This window comes from Podarcis bocagei (assembly GCF_964188305.1).
Source record: "Podarcis bocagei genome assembly, chromosome: 12".
In the NCBI taxonomy this organism is placed as follows: Eukaryota; Metazoa; Chordata; class Lepidosauria; order Squamata; family Lacertidae; genus Podarcis; species Podarcis bocagei.
This window is the reverse complement of record NC_138137.1, coordinates 55,811,450-55,839,381: the sequence shown is the minus strand read 5'-3', so window position 1 is coordinate 55,839,381 and position 27,932 is coordinate 55,811,450. Positions and strand designations below refer to the sequence as shown.

The following is a 27,932-nucleotide window of genomic DNA, read 5'->3' as shown; positions in this document are numbered from 1 at the left end:
GGTAACTGTGCATAGGATTGAAGCCAGCCTTAATCAATCAACTTAAGATTTCTTCCACTGGGTGACAAGACACGGTAATAATCACACTTAGCCAGTTACGGATCCCCAGCCCAGAAAATAAAACAGGAACACAAAGAAAACAGAAGACATCTCTTTATTTGTGGACAATTTTACAACTTAAAATGTAAAATTAAGTATCTTATTGTGACTGATTTTCCACCCCGGGTGGTGGATCTCATTTCTTTTTCCAAAACTTTCTGTAATCGTCCAATTTAAAGTCGTCTTCGAAACGTGTCTCCTCTTTGGGTTTAAGTTTGGTGGTATCTCGTTTCCGCAAGCGGGCTCTCCTTTCGGCGTCAGGGAGTGTGTTGATGTCCACAGGTATCTGGAAACGGAATTATGCATTCATAGAAACTTGTAAACACCCCTAGAATCACCATGTTTCCCCCGCAGGCAGGGTCTTGTTCCTTTTACCAGCTCTAGAAATTCAGTAAGGATACCCTTACTGAGGCAAGAAAGAGAAGAGTATTTTTTGCTCTATAAGACTCACTTTTTCCCTCCTAAAAAGCAAGGGGGAATGTGTGTGCGTCTTATGAAGCGAATGCAGGCTGCGCAGCTATCCCAGAAGCCAGAACAGTAAGAGGGATCGCTGCTTTCGCTGCGCAGCGATCCCTCTTGCTGTTCTGGCTTCTGAGATTCAGAATATTTTTTTTCTTGTTTTCCTCCTCCAAAAAACTAGGTGCGTCTTATGGTCTGGTGCATCTTATAGAGCAAAAAATACGGTATTTAATGCCTGCTGCTTCAAATGTTAAGTCTGCAGCTTGTGGAAAAGACATTGAGAAATCCCTTTAGAAACCAAAAGACTATTCTATTATTAAGTTACTAGTCCTGGTGCGCAATCAATTCAGCCCCCTCATGGATGCTCAGGATCAATGCCTGTGGTTTTCAAACTGTATAAAGCTTATTGGACGCATACAGTAGATGATCTGCAACGGTCAAAAGGTTTTCCTTGAACAGAGTTCACACACCTCTAGTGATCGCCTCTTGCAGTGTGTGAAGATGTGTCCTCGTGTCTGGACTTTATTGACTCTTAATTTTTATTTATCACACGATTCAGTTTCGTTTGTGATATATAGTTATGTTTTGCTCTTATCTAGTTTTGAGGAATTTTAACGGAATTTTTAAATTATTGTTTTTATGTAAAATGCTTAGAGGTTTTTTTTTATATTAAGTGGTATACTTTTAAATAAATAATTCTCAAAGATTTACATACAATAATTGTAACGGCCCCATAAATCTGACGACTTTCCTGCCCTAATGGAACCTTACTGCTGATACGAGTGGTAAACTTGTGTCTGGACTGTTCAGAATGCTGGTGGGAGGAATCAAATGGCTTAAGGTTCAGGCAAAAATAATTTCCTACACGTAAGAAAAAAACTAGCATATCAGAAGGGGGGGGGGCAGAAACCTTCCCCTTGACATGCTAATTTTCTATGTGTGGGGAATTAATTTTGCATGGAGAAGACTACAATACGAAGTGTTTACCCCCATAGTGGACATCCAATATATTTCAGGTCAAACAAAGGACCTTTTAGTCCTGGGATTCTTAAATGCATTTCGGGAATATTTATTTGCTGCTCTCTCAGACACCTGGAAGACCTTTTCTTTCTCCAAGCAAAAAACTAAATTTGCCCAGACCTTTGGTTGGAGCTGAATTAATCTGCCAATCATTTGTTTTCCTTATAGCTTACTGCCTATCTGTACTTTGCTGAATTGCAGTCACTTGTTTTTCTCGTGTTTTAATGCTTCTGTTTTGTGTACAGTCATACCTCATGTTACGCTCGCTTCATGTTACCTTCTTTCAGGTTACGTCCCGCGGCGACCCGGAAGTACCAGAAAGGGTTACTCCCGGGTTTCGCCGCTGCGGGTTGTGTTCTTTTCGTGTTGCGAACAGGCCTCCGGAACGGATCCCGTTTGCAACCAGAGGTACCACTGGATGAATTTTATTATTACGGTCACAGATCAGTTCTGGCTCACTTACAGTATCAGGAAAATCATAAAACACAAGAGGAATACAGTGGTACCTCAGGTTAAGAACTTAATTTGTTCTGGAGGTCCGTTCTTAACCTGAAACTGTTCTTAACCTGAAGCACCGCTTTAGCTAATGGGGCCTCCCACTGCCGCCGCACGATTTCTGTTCTCATCCTGAAGCAAAGTTCTTAACCCAAGGTACTATTTCTGGGTTAGCAGAGTCTGTAACCTGAAGTGTCTGTAACCTGAAGTGCCTGTAACCCAAGGTACCACTGTACTGCACTGTATATGGTGCCGCCTGCATACTGTTAAATGTTCTGCACGGTAAAAGCAGGATGCTGCGCTTGATGGGCCATTGGCCTGATCCTGCTTCTTATGTTCTGGTTGCATTTAATGTTCTGTCCTGTCACTGTGTAACCTGCCCTGGGGCCGTCTCATAAACAGTGGGACTATAAACTGAATGAATATTAAACAGCAACTCTAACCGAAAGGATCTGCCTTGGCTCCTTGTAACGGATATAGAATGTAGAACCGTCAGGTCTGACCAGCAACACTGGATAGAGCCGGGCATACTTCTGGCGGGCCACACAAGCGATGGATGTCCGGTTGGAGTTGGACTGCCGGGTGGATGTGTGGAGGCCACAAGTCCTGGGAAGGAGTCCGGAGAAGGCCTCTAACCGCAAAGCCCTGAAACCGATTCAAAGAAGAACTTGTAAAATCTATGCAAAAATTGACACACAGATAGACCCTTTAAGAACACATATACATACCAGAAATAACAAAATATATATATATATATATATATGTAGGTTTTGGTGTCTTCGGGTGTCTTCCCGTGTAAGAAGAAGCCGAAAGCACCAGCCTGAAGATGACGAGTGAGACCTCGTCGAAACGTCGCCTAGACACCCCAACTCTTACACGGGAAGACACCCGAAGACACCAAAACCTACATTCCTGTACCCGTGAAAATCTACGAAAGCATATATATATATATATAAACTCTTACACGGGAAGACACCCGAAGACACCAAAACCTATATATATATATATATATATATGCTTTCGTAGATTTTCACGGGTACAGGAATGTAGGTTTTGGTGTCTTCGGGTGTCTTCCCGTGTAAGAGTTGGGGTGTCTAGGCGACGTTTCGACGAGGTCTCACTCGTCATCTTCAGGCTGGTGCTTTCGGCTTCTTGTTACTGGAACAGAGCAGGATCTCAGTGTTTGAGTTCCTATAAATACTGTTGAGGGGGTGTGGTGCAGAGAAGAAGTTCCCAGGTTATTGTGCCTTTTCTTCTTTTGTTCCTTAATTACTTGGGGGATATCTTGAGTGATATCTTGAGTGGTATTCTGAGTACCACTTAGGTGGGTCATTAAGTGTGGATTAGTTGCTATAGCTTTCGTGTCTTGACCTTTTGAGCTAGTGAAGAGATTTTTCTACACAGATCTGGCTGGCACAGGGCACAAAACCACAGCTCGCCCCTATACACGAAGCCAAGCCAGAGCACAACTAAGTGCAGTACAGCCATCTTCTCAGAAAAATCTCTTCACTAGCTCAAAAGGTCAAGACACGAAAGCTATAGCAACTAATCCACACTATATATATATATATATCTGAGCAGAACCCAACTCTGATAAGAAAAAGACTGTGATTTAGTAAACAGGCAGTTTGGCTTGGCCTCAAGCAGCAAGGAGTAGCACCATAAGGAACATGAAATTTATATTGGCCACAGATTTCAGCGTCTCTGACGTCCCAGCTTGCATTTTAAAATGCAGTGAGTTGCTAGCTCTTAAGATTGCTAGTCCAGGTATCAGGAGGGTGTGTAGAAAGCCAGAAAAGATCATAATGCCAGCAAATACTGATGAAACGATAACAACAGAAAGGGTGGGTGGGTAGATGCCTCATTTATATAAGCTGTACTCTTCCCCCTTCCCTCTTTATTTATTTAATTAAATTTACTGTCATTCTGCAATTACAATATGAATATATATCTTACAATATATGTATCTTACAAAACAGATGCAAGCAGACTTTGGATTTGGGGCTGCAGGGTGTCTTCGGATAGAATTTGGTACTTAAGGCTAAGACAAATCTGTGTCAAGATTTAGTTCCTCTCTCCACTGAAAGCTGGCCTTCTGCAAGTTGTACTCATTCAGCCTCTCATGCGGGATTGTTATGAAGGTTACCGAAATAATAGTTTGGTTTCTTTTTTAAATGTACCTTGCAAAAATATATAAGCTACAATGTGAATTAATACCTAGCCCTGGGGTAGTCTCTATCAGCTGACAACCACCTGCCCTAACACAGCAGGGCTCAGAGTGGCTGGGGAAACCCAGCCAGATGGGTGGGGTATAAATAATAAAACTATTATTATTATTATTATTATTATTATTATTATTATTATTATTATTGAATGTGCTTTCCAGGCACCTGGCTGGCATTTTAAGGTGATGATTCAGTAACAAGAAAGGGAGCCAATTTCTAGTCATATATATTAAAAGCCCTCAGAGGACACAACTTTGAAGATTTAATCCTGGCTTTGAAGCTGGTTCAATACCTATCCGAATTCACTCTGTCACGTTTTGTTTGAAGTAACAGAGGAAAACAAACCTCAGCCTCTCCCCCCCCCCCAAGAGGGCTCTTAGATCCTGGGATCAAACATGTGCAGATGAACTGCTGTTTTAGTCAGAACCTGTGCAGCACTTAATTACTCTCTATTTATTATTTTATTTTTAAAATGTCCATACAGCCCTTCATCTGAGGAACACTGGGTGGTTTACAATATAAAAACACCAAAATACATACCGTAGCGATAAACAAAAACAGTAAGGCCTCCGCACGGTTTTAAAGGCCATGGGTTGTTTAGTTAGCCAAAGGCCTGGGAAAAGAGGAATGCTTTTGCCTGGCATATAAAGATATGTAGTGAAGGTGCCAGGCAAGCCTCTCTGAGGAGAGCATTCCGAAAAATGGGAGCCACCACAGAAAAGGCCTGTACTGCCACCCTCTGGAATTCTCATGGAGGCGCAGGAAGAACGGCCTCAGATGATGCTGGTTGGTTCATAGCATAAGAAAAGCATAAGAACATAAGAAGTGCCCTGCTGTGTAAGGCCAGTGGCCCAGCTAATCCAGAATCTGCTAACCAGAAGCTCACAAGCAGAACCAGAGTGCAAAGAACACACTTCCCTCCTGCTGTTTCCATGTGTTTCTGTGCGCTCTGGCACTCGTCATGGTGTCCTGTTGCACCAGAAGGGGTTTAGTCCTGCTGGCCACATGACCCGGAAAAACTGTCTGTGGACAATGATGGCTCCCTCGACCTGAAAGCGGAGATGAGCACCGCACCCCATAGTCAAATCTGACTGGACCTAACCGTCCAGGGGTCCTTTTGTTAGAATTCCTGCTCCGTGATTGCAATCATGGGATTTCTGTCTATCACATGACGGCATATGTTCTGACTCCACAGAGTGGGAAGTGACGGAGACAGGATGTTTGTGTCACTGTGTTCCATGAAGTGGGACTATTGTCCTTTGTTCTTTTTCTCTTTGCTGTCTGATGCTAGAGATAGAGGGAGCCATGTTGCAGTGCTCCGTGTGTGCTTATATGTAAATAAAGTAGATTAGCCAAAATGCTGAGTTGCTGAGGTCTGTTACGCATGATGCGCAAACTCTGCGGATCCCTAAGTGTGCCGGTTGGCATCGGTTGCTGTGATGTTTGGGCTGAAGAAAGCTTTTGAAGCTCCCGAACGATTGACCAGGAGGGAGAGAACATGCCAGTCGGGCATGTGTCTCTGCCAGGGTCCTACTCGAGTGTAGGCTGAGCTCCTGACCCCGATACCTTTTACTTTCCAGCAAAAGGTATTCAGAAGCATGCATGAGACTGCAGGCTTACTCTTGAGCTGCTGAAAAACAATGCAATGTACTTTCATGGAATATGTACAAGAACGGAAGAAACACTGTGGAAAAGGGACATATCAGTTCTAGATCCTGGACAGCACAAGGCACAATGATCCCACTAAATAAACAGAGTTATACCTTATAGTCCGGGTTACGGTCGTCATTCTGAGCTCATGTACAGTCCCTGAAGCCTAGCAAACAAACGCCAATCTCCAGCGATTCCGAGGCACAGGATTCGGCTTTTATGATGAGCAAAGACAGCAACGATCTTTACGGAACATCATCCAAGGGGCAACAGCTGCTCTTTATGGAAACGATTGAAGGGAGAAAAGTTTATTCTTATTTGACAAGTTTATATATCACTTAATTAATAAAAATATGAATCAAAGTAGGAAGGCAATATAAAATACTTATCAAATATACAGATTTAGCAGAGACAGCTAAAAAAAGAGTCTAGAACAGGCAGCGGTAAACCTCTGAACAACAGGTGTGTGCTTAAGGTGGGAGGAAATATCTAGCATGTGGCCTCCTGTCAAAACCATCGTGTTTTGGAGGGAGGTGTTCCAAAAGCATCTGATCCAGCAAGGCAGTTCTTATATTGTTAGCAATTAAGATACTTTTGGTCTTCTCACAGTGCTTTGGAAACACAGCCTGGGTGCCTTCCAAATGCCCAGTACTTCCCCCTTCAAAGCCTGGGTGGGGTTTTCCTCCTGGATCGCGGGATGGAAATACCGTATTTTTCGCTCCATAAGACACACTTTTTTCCTCCTAAAAAGTAAGGGGAAATGTCTGTGCGTCTTATGGAGCGAATGCATGGTCCCTGGAATCGAATTGCCCAGGGGCAAAAAGCAAATCGTGTTTGTTTGTTTTTTAGAAAGAGAGAAGGGGGTGTTGAAGCAAAGCTGCTGAGCAGCTGATCGGCAAGCGATCAGGAGGGAGATAAGGGACTCTAGCGATAAAGGAGGCTGCCTGGGAGGGGGGAGGTAAAGACAGCGAACTTGCAAGGAGAGGAGACAGGAATACTAAAACAAGCAATGAGGAGAGAAATTAGAAGAAAAGGAGGAGCAAAAAACTGCTCCAGCTAAGGAAAAGACACTAAGGCAAACAAGAGGGAAGGGGGTGTTGAAACAAAGCCTCTGAGCAGCTGATCGGCAAGCAATCTAGAGGGAGATAAGGGACTCTAGAAATAAAGGAGGCTGCCTGGGAGGGGGAGGTAAAAGCACATGGCTCCTCAGGATTTTTGCATTGGGTCACCCCAAATTCACCATCAGATTGCATAGCATGACCATGGCTACAGCCTGCAGCCATGCACCCACTGTTGCGTGGGGCCGCAATGCCGCAAAAACATGGTTACAAAGCACGGATCCACATGGATCCTGAGGATTTTTGCATTGGGCTACCCCAAACTCACCATCAAATCACATGTCTGTGGCCACAGCATGAACCACAAAAACCATACATCCACTGTTTCGTCCAGAGTATTTTTTTTCTTGTTTTCCTCCTCTAAAAACTAGGTGCGTCTTATGGAGCGAAAAATACGGTCTTTGCAGAGACAGAGCATGCAGCTGCCACTGCAAGTGCTTGCAACGACTGGAGCCCGAATCACAGAATTGTAGAATTGGAAGGAATCCCACCCCCCACCCAGGGTCATTCAGCCCAGCCCCCTGCGATGCAGGTACAATAGATAGAATAGGCAGATACACATAAATGCACACTACTGGAGAGGGAAAAATGCAGGAAAAGGAGACATGACGTCAGAATCGGGTCAGACATCAAACAAGACCATGCCTCCCCCCCTCCACTCCACAAATGGTTCGGCCCTCAGAACCCCCCTACTTCGCGATAATGGTTCGCCCCCAATCTCAACTGCTTCCCTCCCCCCCATTAGGTCCAACAATGGTTTAGCCTTGCTCTCCCCGCGCCTCCGCCTGCAGATGGTTCGATCCTCGCTGTTTCCCTGGCTTGCCTTCGCGAGCCTCTCTCCTCACCAAAACCATGGCTCCCTCTTTCCGAATGGTTTGACCTACTGATACTTTAACCCCCCCCCCTACTCTGTCCCCAATGGATTGCTCCTCCTTACCGGCTCCGAAGAGTCCCGCTCACGTGACCTGCCGCTCTGGGAACGCTTCATTTTCTTGCGTCATCATCCAGCGACATCGAGAAACTCGGTGCGGGCAGCGATGACGTAAGCGAGCTCCGAGTAAAGGGGCGGGGTTTGTTCTCGGCGGCGGCGGCGGCAGGGCCCGGCCCTGCCCCGGCCCGCCCTCCTTGAGTCACCATTCGGGGGAAACGGCTCCGCTCCCTCTCCCCATGCGCTGGCGGCGCTTCCTCTGCCGCGCGCTGTCAGGTGAGTGCGGCGCGCGGTTTTCGGCCTCCCCCTCCCCCCCCCGCCGCACGCGCCCCAACCGTTGTCCTCAGCGGTGTTTCACCGAAAGCTTCCCCTCCTGCTCCCGCGACCCTGCGCCTTGGTTCCTCCCTCCGCTCCCGCTCCCCGGCGCTTCGCGGGCGTCGCCCCTCAAGCCGCCTCTTCTCCCCTCTTCAAAGCCTCCTTGGTGTCGGGGTCGCTTGACCGGCTGGGCCTCGCTGTCGGGCACTCCCATCCCTTTTCAGCCCCGGTGTCACCCCTAAAGAGTTCCCCGCCCGCCTTCCTCCTTGCGGTCCTCTTCGGAGAGCTCCGCGCGGCTGCTCCCGCCGCTTTCCTGCCCCTGCAAGGACTTGGCTGCTGCTGCAAAGAAACCCCGATCCTCTCCCTGCCTTTGCACGATCACCACCGTGTGTTGTTATCACTCGTTTCGCTTTCTGTTCTTAAGGAAAAAACCTCAAAGCGGCTTGCAGCTGACATTAAATCATCAAATAAAACAACCCAGAATAAAAGCGTTACTGAAGAAAGTCAAGTGCAGTATCCATTCGAAGCAACATAATTAACAGGAAACTTAAGATATCTTAAATATTTCAAAATAAAACATTGCAAAATGCACGTTTTAAACCGCATAATTAGCAAGAGGATTCAGGGGTGAGGGTGCACTATCCCTGCTAGCGTTTTGCCCTGTCAGCCAATGTCACTCCTGGTTTTGGAGTTCAAATCAGCCGCAAGATTTTCCCGTGCAAACCATCACTTAAAAACAGAATTAAAGTGGTATTTAAATATTTGAAATAACAAATCTGCTCCTTGGCATGACGTTGCATCTCCTTACCCCTAATACTATTCAGGGAGCAAAGAAGAGTTGTGATGAATTGGTTTATATTTATGGCAGCAGGATTTGGAAGTATCACACTTCTTTGTGTAGAAGCTGGAGGCATGGACTCTCTGCCCCTGACAGCTTTCAGAATGGTCTTGGTTACTGGTCATACTTCTGAAATTAATTAAAGAAGAAGAAGCAATCTGCCTTCCTTGGGTGTTACCAATCTTCAAATTTGTGCTATATCCAGAGGAATTATTGTGTACTTGGTTTCTCCTTAAGCAGAAGTTCTTCTATGTATAGCACAAATAATGAAAATGAAACTTCTAAGGGGTGTGGAAGTAACAGGATCCAGTCTACAAAATTGGCATGTGCTCAAAGTAACTCATAATAAACTGGATCCTGGAAGGAAATAACAAAGCTAACAAAACCAAAAGCCTTCCCCCCCCCCAGAGGTGAATCTGCATATTAATTAGTACTTCTGAAGGTTTGTGCATCTGCAGTTATCTTCAAGAAATCACATAGAGCTTAGAATACTTAGTGCCCATTTCAAACTTAACTGAGTGAAGCATCTTATGCATGCCGTTGGTGGTTAATACTCACATGTCTGGTGATTTGAGCAGGATGACTTTTATTTCCATATAACTCAATTAAGCACTGCACGAAAACAACTGAAGCAGGAAATGTCCAATTACCACTGCCCTCTGCTGGGAATACACACGACCTGCTCCCTTAGTAGCTAGTTCATAGCTTATAAACATGTGCAGCCTTTGTAAGCTGGAACAAATTTATTACTAGAGCTTTGGCTGTGTGCCACTGGGAGCTAGTTCAAGTAGAAAAACAGCCAAGTTTCACTGCTTCTTAATTTACTTAAATGTGTAGTCTTCACTGTCCTGATCTTTACACAACTTTAAAACGCTTAACAGTTTTGTGTATAACTGTGTATAATTGGTATAGAGTTGGCTTTCATCTCTCAGTTCCTTTACTTCCCTCATTCTCAGCCCTTCTGTCTGCCAGGGATATAATTAATCATGTATGACTTATGAATCTTCACATTGCACCATTTGGCTTTTGGGGTTTCTGACCTTTTAGCCTTCTAAGATCTTGAAGCCTTACCAACATGCAGCCCTCCAGCCAGGCTTCTTTTTCTTCACTTACATCAGATGTGAACTGATTATTGCCTCCTCTCTTCACAGTTGGAATGTTTGTGAATATTCCATTATGGCACTGTAACTCAGCCAGTGGCTGAGATTGAAGATGAAAGAGAAAAGCTGGCAGAAAGGCAATAAGATAGATTTCTAGCCAGATGTGTCAGTAATAATGACTAGGCATCTGCATATCCACATACCAGGGGCAACTGAGTCCAGCACCACACAGAGTGTTACTGTGGGTTGTCATTTCCACTGCAGTTTTTGAGCAGGTAATAAATGACTAGGGTCCTTTCTGAGCAGCAGGATAGACTCCTGTTGTGTCTTGCTTCTTCCATACCAATGAAAGATCTCCCAAAGAAGAACTAAGAGTTTCCTGTCTTCTATTCGTCTGGATTTGGTTTGTCTTCTCACTTGTGTTTGGATAACTAAATTTAGGCAGCCAGTTATGGAAACGTCCAGCAGTGTTCTTGAGTGGCTTAGCTGTGAGGTGACAGGAAGAGATTATTGCTTGCTGTGTAGGGAGCATCTAATTGCAAAAGCATCTCTTGGATTTGTTGGCCAGTATGATGACACCTTCTTATGCATTGTAAGCTTAAAACCATGGAATTTATCCTTTTTGCCATGTTTTGCCTTCACCTTTTCAAGCTTCCCTTAGAAAGCCATGAGGACTAGAAACCTACTGCTTCAAACCAGGGTGTGGGGAGATCTAAAGAATCTTTCCTAGATGGAGGATAGAGAGGAATGTGTGTAGAAAGTAGCCAATTATACTAAGCCTGGATAACTCAGTGGGTTAGAGCGTGGTGCTGATAACGCCAAGGTTCAGGTTTGATACCCATATGGAACAGTTTCATATTCCTTCATTTCAGGGGCTTCCTCAACCTTGGCCCTCCAGATGTTTCGAGACTACAATTCCCATCATCCCTGCCCACTGGTCCTGCTAGCTAGGGATCATGGGAGTTGTAGTCCCAAAACATCTGGAGGGCCGAGGCTGAGGCAGCCTGGACTAGATGATCCTCAGGATCCCTTCCAACTCTACAATTCTATGATGCACTTGCTGCCACACCCATTCCTGCCTCTGGTCTATCCCACTACTCGCATGTGCCCACTCCAGGACTGTACAGAGCTTGTCTGAAGCTTGGGGCAGGAGTTCCTGGTTGGCTGGGAGACATGGGGCATTCTTGGCATGGCAGCATAAGTCCATCAGGCCCCTGGCAGGGTTCCCCAGCTGGCTTAGCCCTCTGCAGGCCACAGCAAGTGTACCCGGCTGCTGCTGTTAAGCATTTGTGAGTTGGAAATCCTTGCTGAAATCATATACAGTGGTGCCTCGCAAGACGAAATTAATTCGTTCCGCAAGTTTTTTCTTCTTGCGAGTTTTTCGTCTTGCGATGCACGGTTTCCCATAGGAATGCATTGAAAATCAATTAATGCGTTCCTAGGGAAACCGACTTCAGACCAGGTCCGGGGACAGTCTGTCCCCCGACCTCTTCTGAAGGCTGGGGGGGGGGGACAAGGGCTTTTCTTCCCACCCCCAGCATTTTAAAATCACCCCGGGACAGCGGAGGACTTCTCCGCTGTCGGGGCGATTTAAAAGGCTCTGGGAAGGCAGGCAGGGGGGACAAAGACTTTTGCCCCCCGCCAGCCTTCAGAAGAGGTCCTGGACCTCTTCTGAAGGCTGGCGGGGGCGAAAGTCTTTGCTCCCCCTGCCTGCCTTCAAAAGCTGTCCGGCCAAGGCTTCGCGGACCTCTCCGCCAGCAGCGGCAGCGCTGCCGCTGCTGGCGGAGACTTGCCGGCATGCCGAAGCCTGCGCGCAGCGCGCCCAGGCTTCGCGGACCTCTCCGCCAGCAGCGGCAGCGCTGCCGCTGCTGGCGGAGACTTGCCGGCATGCCGAAGCCTGCGCGCAGCGCGCCCAGGCTTCGCGGACCTCTCCTCCAGCAGCGGCAGCGCTGCCGCTGCTGGCGGAGACTTGCCGGCATGCCGAAGCCTGCGCGCAGCGCGCCCAGGCTTCGCGGACCTCTCCGCCAGCAGCGGCAGCGCTGCCGCTGCTGGCGGAGACTTGCCGGCATGCCAAAGCCTGCGCGCAGCGCGCCCAGGCTTTGCGGACCTCTCCGCCAGCAGCGGCAGCGCTGCCGCTGCTGGCGGAGACTTGCCGGCATGCCGAAGCCTGCGCGCGCTGACATCAGCGCGCCCAGGCTTCGCGGACCTCTCCGCCAGCAGCGGCAGCGCTGCCGCTGCTTGCGGAGACTTGCCGGCATGCCGAAGCCTGCGCGCGCTGACATCAGCGCGCCCAGGCTTCGCGGATCTCTCCTGCCTTCAAAAGCCGTCCGGGATAGCGGGAAGCGCTTCCCTGCTATCCCGGACTGCTTTTAAAATGCTGGCGCTGGGGAGCAAAGCCTTTCGGCCCCCGCCAGCCTTCCTGGACCTCTTCTGAAGGCCGGAGGGGGGGGGGGAAAGGCTTTGCTCCCCACCGCTAGCATTTAAAAGAGGTCCCCGGAGATTTCCCTATGGGCTTTCGTCTTGCGAAGCAAGCCCATAGGGAAATTCGTTTTGCGAAGCGCCTCCAAAACGGAAAACCCTTTCGTCTAGCGGGTTTTCCGTCTTGCGAGGCGTTCGTCTTGCGGGGTACCACTGTAGATATATACCAGTAGATGCGGGTCTTCCTGCAATTGTTCACAGGCCTGATTCTTATGCACTGTTTTCCTGTTACAAGATCAAAGAGGAGCAAAGTCCTTTAAAAGGCCAGTGGTGGCCTGTTGCAAGTTGAGTTTCAAAATAGCCATTGGTTTCTTACTCTTCTTGTCGTTTGGCTTTAACCTTTCAACCAGCGAATGTGCTTTTTTACTGCCCTTTGGTCCCACGTTATGAAATTCTGGGGAAGGTGCACTTTACAAAAAGGACAAGGCTATAAATAGGACCGGTGATTAAAAGTGCCTAATCACACAACCTTTCTTGAGGCTAGAATGAGAACCACCCTCTAATCTTCTTTTCTCCCAATGCCAAGCTGCTCCGTCTTTTCTTCCTCTAAGCTTGCGTGACGCCCAGAACGTGCTTTGTTGACCTCTTCCTATGTTTATATTTTGCCTTCTTTGCTGTCCTTCATCTGCCTTGCATGCAGAAGGTCTCAGTTTCAACTTCCAGCTTTTACAGGTGGGGCTGGAAGAGACCCGTGCCTGAAACTCTGCCAGTCAGTTTAGACAGTACTGAACTGGATGGGTCAATTTTGCAATCCCCACCCAAAAGTCTTGCTATCTTCCCATCCATTTTCCCTTTCTCTTTGTCACTTCCTAGAACATATGTGGAAATGTGGGTCTTAGAAGCAGCTTGGGTGAAATTATTCAGTCTGCATTGTGTTGGACTTGCAACAGGGAAGCATCCTACACTGGTTATCTGCAAAAATTTTGACCTCTTGGGACAAGCTCTTGGTGACGGAATGCTTGGAGTCCAGCTTCTGTGGGAAAGGGTGGTTGTCACTTTGGCTGTGGAGAAAATCTTCTGCACATCTGATTAGGAAGGTTGCCAGATTTAAAAAGTTGTTGGGCTTTCTTTTCTTTTTTGCAAAATCTCAAGATGGCTCCTTCAGTTGTGCAGGGCTTTTAAGGTGCACAGAGGGCCTCAGATGCCCAGCACAATTGTGGGGGGATTGTGACTATTATTATTACATTTATATCCCACCATTCCTCCAGAGAGCTCAAGGTGGCACATGATGCGCTCCCTCTCTCCATTTGATCTTCACAACAACCCCGTGAGGTAGGTTAGGCTGAGAAAGAGTGACTGACCCAAAGAGATTCATGGCTAAGTGGGGATTTGAACCCTGATCTCTCAGGTCCAGCACTCTTAACTACCACCCTATGGTGTCATAGAATCATAGAATCATAGAGTTGGAAGAGACCACAAGGGCCATCGAGTCCAACCCTCTGCCAAGCAGGAAACACCATCAGAGCACTCCTGACATATGGTTGTCAAGCCTCTGCTTAAAGACCTCCAAAGTAGGAGACTCCACCACACTCCTTGGCAGCAAATTCCACTGTCCAACAGCTCTTACTGTCAGGAAGTTCTTCCTAATGTTTAGGTGGAATCTTCTTTCTTGTAGTTTGGATCCATTGCTCCATGTCCGCTTCTCTGGAGCAGCAGAAAACAACCTTTCTCCCTCCTCTATGTGACATCCTTTTATATATTTGAACATGGCTATCATATCACCCCTTAACCTCCTCTTCTCCAGGCTAAACATGCCCAGCTCCCTTAGCCGTTCCTCATAAGGCATTGTTTCCAGGCCTTTGACCATTTTGGTTGCCCTCCTCTGGACACGTTCCAGTTTGTCAGTGTCCTTCTTGAACTGTGGTGCCCAGAACTGGACACAGTACTCCAGGTGAGGTCTGACCAGAGCAGAATACAGTGGCACTATTACTTCCCTTGATCTAGATGCTATACTCCTATTGATGCAGCCCAGAATTGCATTGGCTTTTTTAGCTGCCGCGTCACACTGTTGGCTCATGTCAAGTTTGTGGTCAACCAAGACTCCTAGATCCAATACAGCACTGCACATTTATTTGTATATTATCTCTGCTCCTGAAGATGGAGAGGTTGGCTGGGGCTTGTTTTGCATGGTGCTGAAGACTAATCTTCTGGTGCATTTCTAGAATGCTTCTCTACCTCACAGGGTGCAGGATAGAGCAAGAGACTGCCTTTGACCTTGTGCTGCATTTTGGAGACACAGCATGAGATCTCCCTGTACCTAGAAAGCAAGCGCATCTGGCGAAGGGCTGGAACAGAACCTTTCTCCCTGCTGTGCTAGATTTCTGATTCTCAGGGAATTGGTTATGTTTTCGTTGTTGCTGCTTTTAAATGTGGCGGAGAGTTTAAAATTACAGTTCTCCCACCTTCAGGCTGAAGTATTGCAGTCAATTCTATCGTCTCTGACTTTCCTCAGTAGCCAAAACAGGGATGACAGTGTATTTGGGGGCAGGGACCCCAGGACATTGAGGCTGTCTTGTCCTTGATAAATAAGGACAGTTGAGCAGTATGTAAGTAGCACCCTTCTGGGTACCGTTTCTCACTTGTGATTCTAAATGAATACAGTGTTTATTGTAGGTTTTTGTGTGTGTTTAAGTGAATGCTTTGTGCGCATCATTTGCTGCTTTCCCCGGCTGTGGAAAAAGTGGGGTGGAAATAGTATAAATAATTTGACAAATATGCATTCAATTAAAACTCCTTCTTTCCGAGGGCAGCATTTCCTTTGAAGCAGAAGGTGCGCTCCACGGAGTTAAGCTCAGGGTGTGGCTGAATCTTCTAAGCTATGTAAAGCAGGAGGAGGGAGTGTGGAGGAAACCACAGGAGGTGATTAGGGATTTGGGGGGCGGTGGCTTCTCATTGGCTGTCTCAAGGTGAAAGATCTGGAAATTAGTAAGACTTTAGGCGCTCACAAATAGACAGGTGTTGTACCTGCGCTGCCCTTTCCCTGTGTGATCAGGATCGGTTTGTTAGTCACTCAAAAAAGAAAAAAAGAACAGCAAAAGCCTATCAGGGAATTTTAGGAGGACCCCAGAAAAGCAAAAAGGTAAGATGTGAGAAAACTCTGGGAGTGCAGCTGCTACCCAAAAAATAGCAGCAACACTTCTGCATCTGACTCACTTTCATTCGCCTTTGTCTGGCTTCTGAGTAAAGGGCCAATTTGAAGTTTAAAAGACAGAATTCTTAAAAAATAATAATCCAGGACGATGGGGGTTGAGGCGAGTGCCTCCTCTTTCCTATAGCTTTGATCTCAAGCGACAAAAAGATTGAGGATGTGGAGCATACCCTTTAAGAGGAATTGCTAACGCATTTGCTTGTGGGTTAAACAAAATTAGGGAAGATTACCCAGGAAAGGATATGACAGAGGTGTATAAAAGTATGTTTGGTGTGGTAAAATGGGATAGAGAGAAGCTCTGGCTGGCTGATGGGAATTGTAGTCCAAAATATCCGGAGGGCACCAGGTTGGGAAAGACTGTGTTAAAATGGATATTCCATATTGTGGTAGCTGTTAAGTCTTAGTTCTATTTGCTGAATGTTGTTTGTGGGGAGGTTTCTGTTCTGAAAGCGTTAGGACAGCTGAGTGCAGTTAAATGCATATTAAACTGCAGCAAATGGGTGAAAAGGCAGCTAACACATCTTTCTCTGCGACAGTGGGAAGAGAGTTAACGTGCAAAGGGTGTGCTGTGATACAGGGCAGAGTCCCACTCTGGTTCTGTGCAGTCTGTATTCGGAGCCCCCATCCCCCTAATGCCCCAATCTGAATTTTGTGCTTAGGAAATTGACATTCCGCTATAAGAGTATATTGTGCCTCTTACTTAATGCTGCCATGTTCTGCTTCCAGGTTGCAAGCTATAAAAATATATAGAGAGGGGTAACTGTGCTAGCCTGTTGTCGCAAAAGCAACAGCGTCTTGTGGTGCCTGAAGGACTAACAGATTTTATTGCGGCATATGCTGGTCTTGAATCCATGAAAGCTTGTGTTGTAATAAATTTGTTAAGACTTTATGGTGTAATGAGGCTCGTAGTAATACCTGTACAATGAGAGATGTGCTCATACAGCAATTTAAGAAAACTGGTTGGCAAAAAGCCCAATCCCATTTTTCATTCGGGTTGTGTACATGTATCTAAAGCACATCACACACATCCTGGGGACCGTAGTTTACCACGACAGTTTCAAGTCCAGCTCCATTTACAAACCACAGTTCCCATGATGGCTTGTCAGGGGAATATATTTAACATTGCTTTAAAATTATGGCAAACGTGCAGTTTTCCAAGGGAAACCTCTCCTGGCCTCATCCTCCAGCTACAATATGTGGATAACGATGCTAACCTACCTCACAGGGTGGTTGTTAAGGTATCAAGTTGGAATATGCTGCCCAACACAGGGGCTCCTTTGGGAGGAAGAGTGGGATATAGATGCAATCTAGAATTTCGTGTTCAAAGCCTCAATTTATCCACAGTGTTGCGAGCCAGTGTGGTGTAGTGGTTAAGAGCAGTAGTCTCGTAATCTGGTGAACCGGGTTCGCGTCTCCGCTCCTCCACCTGCAGCTGCTGGGTCACCTTGGGCTAATTACACTTCTCTGAAGTCTCTCAGCCCCACTCACCTCACAGAGTGTTTGTTGTGGAGGAGGAAGGGAAAGGAGAATGCTAGCCACTTTGAGACTCCTTCAGGTAGTGATAAAGCGGGATATCAAATCCAAACTCTTCTTATACTACTCCTGATGGCGCACTCTTCCATTGTCTCTCGAGACAGACTGATTCCAACAAAATGAGTGGCCTTGGGCAAATCCTTTGCCTGAGCCTTAGCTTCCCATGGGTAAAAAGGTAAAGGTAAAGGTACCCCTGACCATTAGGTCCAGTCATGGACGACTCTGGGGTTGCGCGCTCATCCCGCTATTGGTACTAATAATCTGTTTCACAGGAGTTTTGTAGTGAAGTGAGGTGGTGGCAATAAAGCCTTGGAAATGCTAGATAAAAATATCCAGTTTGTTCGCAAGGCAGAAAGCAGCACTGTGAGGTTGTTGTTTTTTTGCTTTCCGACTTCGGCTTTGCATGGGGAATGCGCTGGACGGGCATTCTTTATGGATGAATCGTTCAGGCTAATGCACTTTGACTTTAAGCTCCATCAGCTAAGCTATAGCTCTTGGGACATCTGTGTTTCCTTTAAAAATGCACCAGGTAAGCAAAGGGCTGTAGAGCATGGATGGATAGTACAATGGCAAATTAAGAGCACGAGCACAGTCTATATATGCTCAGTCGTTTGGCCCCTGGGTACCACCAGTTGTGGAGGGATCATGTCTGCATCTTGCTAGCTTAGAATGACAGATGAGATAGGCCTTTGGTCTGGTGCAGCAGCCAGGCTCTTATGTGCTTGAGCTCCTATGATTTCCTGACTGAGAGTTGCCTTGTGAGTTGTATGTGCGTGTGAGAGAGAGCAAGACCATCTCACCTCTTCTCCAGGCCCTATCCTTGGCTGTGTTTCACCAGATGCTAACTGTTCTGGTCAGAACACACCTCTCATGTCTCTATGCTTCCACCCTCCCTTTTTTGCTCCTGCCCTGAATATGAAGTTTGGTGGTTGCTAAGCATGAGAATAGGTCTGAGGGGAGAGCAGGGGTTGGAGTACTGGCTGCTGAGGTCCCAAAGGCACTGGTAGGCTCTCCAACGCCTGGATAACATGTGGATATTCCCCAGAGCAGTTCCTAGGGAGATGGCTTCCAAAAAAATAGAGCTTCAAACATTGAAAGCTTCTCAAAACAGATGTCCATGGAAAATTATATAGTTGTTTAACTCTTTGACATCTCTGAGGAGAGGACATTCCACAGGGAAGGCGCCACTACCAAGAAGGCCCTCTGCCTGGTTCCCTGTATCTTCACTTCTCGCAGTGAGGGAACCACCAGAAGGCCCTCAGAGCTGGACTTCAGTGTCCAGGCTTAATGACTGGGTAGGGACGCTCCTTCAGGTATATAGGGCCAAGGCCGTTTAGGGCTTTAAAGGTCAACACTAACACTTTGAATTGTGCTTGGAAACATATGGGGAGCCAAAGTAGATCCAATGCTATATGGTCCTGGCAGCCACTCCCAATCACCAGTCTGGCAGCTGCGTTCTGGATTAGTTGTAGCTTCCGAGTCACCTTCAAAGGTAGACCCACGCAGAGCGCATTATAATCCCACGTTTCTACGTAATCATTCGGGGAGGCTGCAGGAATACATAAGAAGGTAAGAAGAGCCTGCAGGATCAGGTCAATGGCCCACCTAGTCCAGGATCCTTTTCTCACAATGGCCAAGCAAGATGCCTGTAGGAAACCACAAGCACATGAGTGCTGTCCCCTCCTGTGGTTTCCAGCACCTGCTATTCAGAAGCATTGCTGCCTCTGACCATGGAAAAAAATTCCTTCCAGTAGCACCTTAAAGACCAACTAAGTTAGTTCTTGGTATGAGCTTTCGTGTGCATGCACACTTCTTCAGATACACTGAAACAGAAGTTGCCAGATCCTTCTATATAGTGAGAAGGTGGGGAGGGGTATTACTCAGAAGGGTGGTGGGAATGGGAGATTGGCAGATAGCTGAGATGAGCCTGTTGACGACTCTTAACGACTGTAATAGGTCTTACAGGAAAAGGCAAGGGGTGAGAAGGTGAGAAATGGCTTTCAGTGTATCTGAAGAAGTGTGCATGCACACGAAAGCTCATACCAAGAACTAACTTAGTTGGTCTTTAAGGTGCTACTGGAAGGAATTTTTTTATTTTGACTATGGCAGACCAACACGGCTTCCTATCTGTAACTCTGACCATGGAGACAGCTTAGCCATTATGGCTGATAGCCTTGTCCACCAGGAATTTGTCCAATCCTCTTTTAAAGCCATCCAAGATGGTGGCCATTGACTAGTTCCCTAGTTTATTGGCTGTGTGAAGAAGGACTTCCTTTTTTCTGTTTGTTTTTTTAAAAAAGATATTTATTAGAATTTTACAAACAATAAAAAGTTACAGAATTAAAGATGAAAAATAGAACAGAATAACAATAATAAAAAAAGAGATATAAAAGTACAGAAACAAAATACATAAAAAGTAAAAAGAAAGTTAGAGAGAGAAAAAAGAATCAATATTTTCATGTCTTATATGTCAGTTACTTGTTTCCTGACCTCCTCACATCCCCCTTTTTTGTATTCCAGTTCAAATATTTAATTCAGCAAATCCTTACCCTCTATCATTTATCTTTACTTAATATCTTAACCTATTTATAACTATATATTTCCAACCATTGTCAATCCGTATTTACATATTCTTATTAATCTTTTTACCAATACCGCTTATTTTCAATCCAACATCTCTTTAACATTCATTAATTTTAGAGTATATTTGCAAATAGTCTTTAAATTTCTTCCCGTCTTCTTCCACCACTTCTTCTCCCTGAGGACTTCCTTTTTTCTGTCCTGGATCTTTTAACATTAAACTTCTTTGGACGTCCACGAGTTCTAGTGTTATGCATCCATAATCAATCTCCCAAGTAACAGAAAGCAAACACTTCTAACAATGAAACGACTTTCCCCAGTTATGACGGGACCAAGGCCAGTTGTCCTGAGCGGGCCGTCCGGTGCGGGGAAAAGCACTCTGCTGAAGAAACTCCTGAAGGATTATGAGAACGTCTTCGGCTTCAGCGTCTCCCGTGAGTGAGTTCATTTCTGCTGGGCTGGTGGGGAAGCAGTGTGTTCGCATCAGGGTTGTCACAAGGAAGGCTGGCAGGTCCTTAGCTTTGCCCCCTAAATTAGGTAAAGGGAAAGGGACCCCTGACCATTAGGTCCCATCGTGGCCGACTCTGGGGTTGCGGCGCTCATCTCGCTTTATTGGCCGAAGGAGCCGGAGTACAGCTTTCCAGGTCATGTGGCCAGCATGACTAAGCCGCTTCTGGAGAACCAGAGCAGCGCACGGAAACACCGTTTACCTTCCTGCTGGAGTGGTACCTATTTATCTACTTGCACTTTGACGTGCTTTTGAACTGCTAGGTTGGCAGGAGCAGGGACTGAGCAATGGGAGCTCAGTCCTTCTGATCGGCAAGTCTTTGTGGTTTAACCCACAGCGCCACCTGCGTCCCTGCCCCCTGCGTCCAGCAATAAGCCAGCGCTTATTATGATTAATATTAAGGTAATTTATATACCGCTTTGTGCTTCAGAGGAAGCTTCTCTAACCCCTCCAAAGCAGGAATTGCACACTGGAGAGCCAGTGTGGTGTAGTGGTTAAGAGCGGTAGTCTCGTAATCTGGTGAACTGGGTTCGATTCTCCGCTCCTCCGCATGCAGCTGCTGGGTGACCTTGGGCTAGTCACACTTCTTTGAAGTCTCTCAGCCTCACTCACCTCACAGAGTGTTTGTTGTGGGGGAGGAAGGGAAAGGAGATTGTTAGCCGCTTTGAGACTCCTTCGGGTAGTGATAAAGCGGGATATCAAATCCAAACTCTTCTTCTTCCAAAGAATCCCCGACAGATGGCCATCCAACCTCTGTTTAAAAATCTCCGATGAAAAGAGCCCACCGCCTTCTCCTTTGAAGCTCTCTTGCCTGTTTATCTGCTTTTAAAAGTAGGGCAGAGGAACTAGCAACATCAGTCCCTTGGCCTGGCTGTTTGTATTTTTAAAAGAAGTCAAAGCCTTCAGTTAAACAGAGAAGGCTCTTTCGATCATTGCAGGGGCCAGAGAGGGAGAAACATGTTTCTTTCTTTTTGGGTTTCCCAACCACTTGGCGAAACATGGAACGTGTGTTAATGGTGCTTTTAAAAAAATATTTATTGCTTGCAGATACCACAAGGCAACCAAGACCCGGAGAAGTGAACGGAAAAGGTCAGTGCCCAGGGCCTAGCCACCACCGTCACAGGAAACGGGAGATTAGCAAAAGCGTTTCTCTAATGAAACAACTGGTTCTAGGCTAGTTAGGGGTGGGACTGGATGGGTTTAGGCCTACCAGAGGTTGTTCGACTCCATCTCCCATCGGCGCCAGCCAGCATGGCAAAGGATGATGGGAGTTGTAGTCCAGCAACATCTGCTTAGTTAGGGGTGGTTATGTTGGTGAGTGCATGGATGCACGGTTAGGTGTTTGTAGTGTATCTTTGGAACACTTTGGGGTCAGTATTAGAAACTCAGATATATAGTTTAATCACCAAATGGCACCTTAAACCTAGGTTGCGGGTGCCACAATGGAAGGTCTAGGTGCCGTTTCCCCCCCTCACCATGGGATGATGATGATGATGATTTTCATGTCTATAAAAGGTAAAGAGACCCCTGACCATTAGGTCAAGTTGCGGACGACTCTGGGGTTGTGGCGCTCATCTCGCTCTATTGGCCGAGGGAGCTGGTGTACAGCTTCCGGGTCATGTGGCTAGCATGCCTAAGCCGCTTCTGGCAAACCAGAGCAGTGTATGGAAACACCGTTTACCTTCCCGCCGGAGTGGTACCTATTTATCTACTTGCACTTTATGTGCTTTCAAACTGCTAGGTGGGCAGGAGCAGGGACCAAGCAACGGGAGCTCACCCTGTCGCGGGGATTCGAACCGCCGACCTTCTTATTGGCAAGTCCTAGACTCTGTGGTTTAACCCACAGTGTCACCCGCGTCCATGTCTATACCACTTTATATTTCAGAGAACAAATCTCAAAATGGTTTGCAACACATTGAAACCTCAAATAAAACAATTCAGAATAAAAAAAATATGTTAGATCCTTCTCTAAGTGACATTTTGCTTCCCGCAGTCTCCAACCTGCCACCCAGAGATCTCCATGTGGTTGCAATTGGACCCATGCCAGTCGCAAAATGCGCCTGGCTAATTTCTAACACTGCTTGGGGTGTGGCGTCTCTGGGGGCAGGCATGCATGCACTAACACAAAGGCATGTAGAAACCTCATGTTCCTCTCCCTTCCTCACCCGCAGATTACCATTTTGTGACCAGGGAAGAGATGCAGAAGCAAATTGACGCTGGAGGCTTCATTGAAAATGCAGAATTTTCTGGGAACATGTACGGAACAAGGTATGTGATTTGGGTTGTGCAGGAGCAGTTGTCAGATTTCGTTCTTCCGTTCTTCTTTGCTATCCTATTTTCAAATGCATTTCTGCAACCACAATGGCTAGAAAGAAAACAAGGAGCTATGAATTGCAACCAGAAAAAAGGATCCAAGTGTCCTGAACACAAACCCCCCCATTGCTGTTGCCTATTTTTCACATTCCTAGTGCAAGTAGCTTGTCTGGAGGGGCTCAATGATCCTTGTAACCAGTGTTTTTGTTGGACAAGATGGATATTCACAGCTTGTCCAAACTGATGGTGATGGGAATCTGTTTGGCTTTGGAGACATCCCACATGCGTCAAATGCTGCGTCATGACTTGTCCCCAGTGGGCTGAGACAGAAAGCAAAGATTGGGACCGTGAGCTGTGACTGGGCCTCTTCCTGACAAAATCCCCCTGCCTGAAGCTCCACCCAAGGGTCATCTAATTCCTGAGGACCTTTACCAGCCTTCCCCTACTTGATGCCCACCAGATGTTTTGGACTACAACTCCCATCAGCCCCGGCACAGCAAGATGGAGAAGGCTGCCCTTCCCTGATGATGAAAAGAACCAGATTTAATTATTTGGAGCTAAAGCTTCAGAGTTCAACTAGTGTCATGAGAAGAAAGAGTAATCTTTGAACAGGGTCTGCCACCCATTACCCCACCTTCCATATGTTTATTCCCTTACTACTACTACTACTACTACTACTACTACTACTACTTCTTGCTGTTGTTGTTGTTGCAGTTGCATTTATATCCCGCCATATTCTTCAAACAGCTCCTTCCCCGTCCCATTTAATCCCCACAAGAACCCTGTATACCGTATTTTTCGCCCTATAGGACACACTTTTTCCTCTCCAAAAATGAAGGGAAAATGTGTGTGCGTCCTATGGGGCGAATGCAGGCTTTCGCTGAAGCCTGGAGAGCGAGAGGGGTCGGTGCGCACCGACCCCTCTCGCTCTCCAGGCTTCAGGAAGCTATCCGCAAGTCTTGCAAGCCCGGCGGGATGTCCCGCGGGCTCGCAAGGCTTGCGGGCAGCAGCCTGCAGCCCAAAAGCTGAGGAACAGCGGGGAGGCGCAGCGCCGCCACCCCGCTATTCCCCGACCTGATCTGGAGGCTGGCGGGGGGAGAAGCAAGCTTGCTTCTCCCCCCTGCCAGCCCCACAAGCTCGCGGGATAGCGGGGAGGCGGAGCGCCGCCACCCCGCTATTCCCTGACCTGATCTGGAGGCTGGGGGGGGGAAGCAAGCTTGCTTCTCCCCCCGCCAGCCCCACAAACTCGGGGGACAGCGGGGCATGCTGTCCCTGAAGGCAGAAGAGGGAGACGGAGCGCTCTGTCTCCCTCTTCTAGCTTGTTGATGGTTGCGCAAACCTGGGGGGGAAATAAAAAATTTTCCCTTGATTTCCCCCCAAAAAAACTAGGTGCGTCCTATGGGCCGATGTGTCCTATAGGGCGAAAAATACGGTAATGTATGTGAGGCTGGTCGTTGCAGCCAGATGACCTTGAGACTCTTAGAGATGGTTGAAACACACTGACGAGCTCAAGGTACTGGTCCTCCTCACCTTTTGTTGCAAGACCGTTCTTGGATTAGAAAAGAGCACCTCCACTTTGTGAGCATTAACCATCTTCCTTCCCTCCCTCTCAGCAAAGCCGCTATTCAGGCTGTGCAAGCGCAGAACCAGATCTGCATTTTGGACATAGACATGCAGGGTGTGAAGAACATCAAGAAAACTGACCTTAATCCCATCTACATCTCTGTCCAAGCCCCGTCCATAGAAGTCTTGGTGAGTGTGGCTTGGGGGTGAGCTACAGTTCTGTGCAACTGATACATGGTAGGGAGTCAGCAACAGGATGCCCTCCAAACTGCAACTCCCACCATCTTTTAGTGTTTCCAATTCTGGCTGGGGCTGATGGGAGCTGGAGTCCAGCAGCATTTGGCAGGCACTGCAGTGGTGACCCCTGATGTGATGTAATGTCCGTGTGCACAAAGTGTTACATAGTAAAATAAGCAACAACAAAACAATTCCAAAATCCACATCTGGCCAGTACCTTTATTAGGGCCAGGCAAAACGTCACTGAATAGCAGCCCACTCCATAGAACTCTGCATGAGATTGAACGTTAAGTGAAGCAGAGCACTCAGTCTAATAGTAGGGCCAGCTCTGAATTCTGGTTTTATATCCTAATATGAATTCTGCAGTAGGGACATGGGTGGCGCTGTGGTCTACAGAGCCTAGGGCTTGCCGATCAGAAGGTCGGCGGTTTTAATCCCTGCGATGGGGTGAGCTCCTGTTGCTTGATCCCAGCTCCTGCCAACCTAGCAGTTCGAAAGCATGCCAAAGTGCAAGTAGATAAATAGGTACCACTCTGGCAGAAAGGTAAACGGCATTTCCGTGCGCTGCTCTGGTTCACCAGAAGCGGCTTAGTCATGCTGGCCACATGACCCGGAAGCTGTACGCCGGCTCCCTCGGCCAGTAAAGCGAGATGAGCGCCGCAACCCCAGAGTCGTCCGCGACTGGACCTAACGGTCAGGGTCTCTACCTTTTTATGAATTCTGTAAGAAAGACAAAATGTGGTGAGGGCTGCTGTCTTGGGTAGCTTTCATAGGCTGTTAAATTAAACCACAGCAGGCTGATCCATCAGTGGTCACTGATTTAAGACAGTGACTTCCTTGTCTGTGGGCTTCTAAAGATCACTGGACACTGGAAGCCAACAATGGGGGAGTCTGCTGCCTCCGTACTCTGCTTGCAAGGTTCCTGGAAGCGCTGGGCAGGCCACTGCTGTAAACAGAAGACAGGACCAAAGTGCTCCTTGCGGGGCAGTAAAATGCACCATCGGACATTTAAACAGCGGGTCCGTGACACTGATTCTTCCCTGCCTAAGACCTAGAGGGGTTTGTGCCAACACGGAGCACTGAGAGGCGAGAAGAATGGGACCCACCCTGTTCATGTTGCGGGTATAAATTTCGTTCTCATTTCTTCCCCTCTGGAAACCTTTAGGAAAAACGGTTACGGGACCGACAGACAGAAACGGAGGATAGTTTACAGAAGCGGCTGAACGCAGCTCGCATCGACATGGAACTTAGTGAGTACACTAGAGTTTTGTTTGTGTGTGTGTGTGTGTGTGTGTGTTGTTGTCCTAGTCTGGTGTCCTGTTTGTGTGCTTCCCATCAGCACCCTTGGTTGACCAATGTGGGATGGTGATCTAGATGGGCCTTTAGTCTGAACCAGTGGCGCTCATAAACGATGGAGAGAGATTGGAAGAGGGAGAGTAATGAAGGCATGTGGGCAGGGTTAAGCCGTGTTTGGTGGATAGGGGCCTACCTCACTTACTGCTGCTTTTGTGCCCCCAGATCCCTCCCTCCCCTGTACATTTTTACGGGATCTGCTGGAGGGGAATGGGGGATGCCTTGCAAGGGCTTAACATCTTAACACAGGTCCACCAGAAGTGTCTTACTAGGCAACAGCAGTGCCTTTCCTCAGGAAAATGCCAAACGATGAAAGCAGTCCATGGCAGTTGGCTGCAAGAAGGCAGTCTCTGATTCACAAAGAGGCAGAATCTATACTGCCCAGTGTCTGGGAAAAGGGCACTTCGGAGATGCTGGACTTGCTTAGTCACTCTTGTTATTGGATCTGGAAGGAAGCAAAGACAGAAGAGTGTCTGTGTGGGTCACACGTCTCTGGTCTTCTGACTTCTGGTTTAACGGTGTGTGTGTGTGCATCTGTTTCAATTTGCCAGGTAAGGAGCCTGGGCTTTTCGACTTGGTCATCATTAACAATGATTTGGAAGAAGCATATACCGAGCTGAAAAATATTCTTGCAGAGGTAAGCTATTTCACTTCCTGGGAACACAGTTCTCTGTCTGAATTGCATGGATATTTCCTGGGTCATGGAATGATCTGTTTCCTTGTTTGTCGTCCATGCATCTGATGAAATGGGCTACAGTCCATGTTTTGTACATTTGTTAGGTATTCAAGGGTTTCCTGGTTGCAGCTCCTGGCTCACTTGCTTTAAAGTCCTGTGTGAGGTTCTCCACCCCTTCACCAGCCAAACCAACATCCTTCCTCCTTCACTGTGGCTATTTTCTCTGCAGGGTTAGCTGCTTTTAGCTTGAAGCATGTGATGGCTGAATTATTATTATTATTATTATTATTATTATTATTATTATTATTATTATTATTATTATTAAAATAAATCATACTGCCTATGCCTGCAAGTCTCAGGGCAGTATGCAATTTACAGCATAAAATCACAATATAAAAACACAAAATACCGTATTTTTCGCTCTATAACATGCTCCAGACCATAACACGCACGTAGTTTTTAGAGGAGGAAAACAAGAAAAAAAATATTCTAAACGAAATAGTGGATATATGATTTTTGTGGTTCATGCTGTGGCCACAGACATGTGATCTGACAGTGAGTTTGGAGTAGCCCAATGCAAAAATCCTGAGGATCCATGTGGATCCATGCTTTGTAACCACGGAGGAGGGAAGGAAGGGGAACCATGGATCCTCTGCTCACGACTGCAGCAGATCCCCCCCGCCACCCGCAGGCATTCGCTCCATAACACGCACAGACATTTCCCCTTACTTTCTAGGAGGAAAAAAGTGAGTGTTATGGTGCAAAAAATACGGTACATAATAAAAGTAAGAACAAGAACAGCCCAATTGTCCCGCTCCTCCCCAACCAATTTTTAAAAGGCATTGGATGTCAGTCAGCCCAAGGCCTAGTTGAAGAGGCATGTTTTCACCTGGCACCTAAAGGTGTATAATGAAGGTGCCAGACAAACCTTTCTGGGGAGAGCATCCCACAAATGGAGAGCCACTGCAGAAAAGGCCCTGTTCTCCTGTTGCCACCCTCCGGCTCTCTCATGGAGGAGGCACATGAAGAAAGTCCTCAGAAGATGATCACAGGGCCGGGGTAGTTTCATACAAATCGCTGTGTAACCATTTCTTCTCGTTCTCCTCATAGGAAATCCAGAAGGCGCAGGGATCCAAGAAATCATGAATAGCCGCTGGAACCTTTGCAGACCATTCTTGAAGTCTTTTAGCTGCTTGTTCTTCTGTGTTAGAAACAGACACACACACATTCCCTTTTAGCCTGATAATGGAATTCTTTTAGTGCACTTTCTATTAAAGAAGAAAATATCAAACCCAA

At 46.9% G+C, this 27,932-nt stretch overlaps 2 protein-coding genes across 5 annotated transcripts; one reads left to right on the top strand and one right to left on the bottom strand.

The window, feature by feature from the left end:
• Nucleotides 1–138: 138 nt before the first annotated feature.
• On the bottom strand, nucleotides 139–9,728 carry MRPL55 (mitochondrial ribosomal protein L55). Of its 3 annotated transcripts, none has more exons than XM_081163979.1 (4): nucleotides 9,706–9,728; nucleotides 6,062–6,226; nucleotides 2,517–2,718; nucleotides 139–385 (listed from the first exon to the last, which is right to left on the bottom strand). In XM_081163979.1, exons 2-4 carry the CDS (start codon nucleotides 6,085–6,087, stop codon nucleotides 236–238), a joined length of 378 nt encoding a protein of 125 aa, XP_081020105.1. In that variant the 5' UTR covers nucleotides 6,088–6,226; nucleotides 9,706–9,728; the 3' UTR covers nucleotides 139–235. The 3 variants fall into 3 exon arrangements, with proteins under 3 accessions (XP_081020105.1, XP_081020104.1, XP_081020106.1); XM_081163978.1 differs by lacking the exon at nucleotides 9,706–9,728 and adding an exon at nucleotides 8,004–8,099; XM_081163980.1 differs by lacking the exon at nucleotides 9,706–9,728 and adding an exon at nucleotides 8,004–8,099 and having other exon boundaries at nucleotides 6,062–6,221.
• On the top strand, nucleotides 8,106–27,932 carry GUK1 (guanylate kinase 1). 2 transcript variants are annotated; one of them, XM_081163955.1, is made up of 8 exons: nucleotides 8,106–8,270; nucleotides 20,307–20,420; nucleotides 21,542–21,583; nucleotides 22,666–22,762; nucleotides 24,421–24,559; nucleotides 25,773–25,857; nucleotides 26,512–26,597; nucleotides 27,747–27,932. In XM_081163955.1, exons 1-8 carry the CDS (start codon nucleotides 8,234–8,236, stop codon nucleotides 27,780–27,782), a joined length of 636 nt encoding a protein of 211 aa, XP_081020081.1. In that variant the 5' UTR covers nucleotides 8,106–8,233; the 3' UTR covers nucleotides 27,783–27,932. The 2 variants fall into 2 exon arrangements, with proteins under 2 accessions (XP_081020081.1, XP_081020082.1); XM_081163956.1 differs by having other exon boundaries at nucleotides 8,121–8,270; nucleotides 20,307–20,424.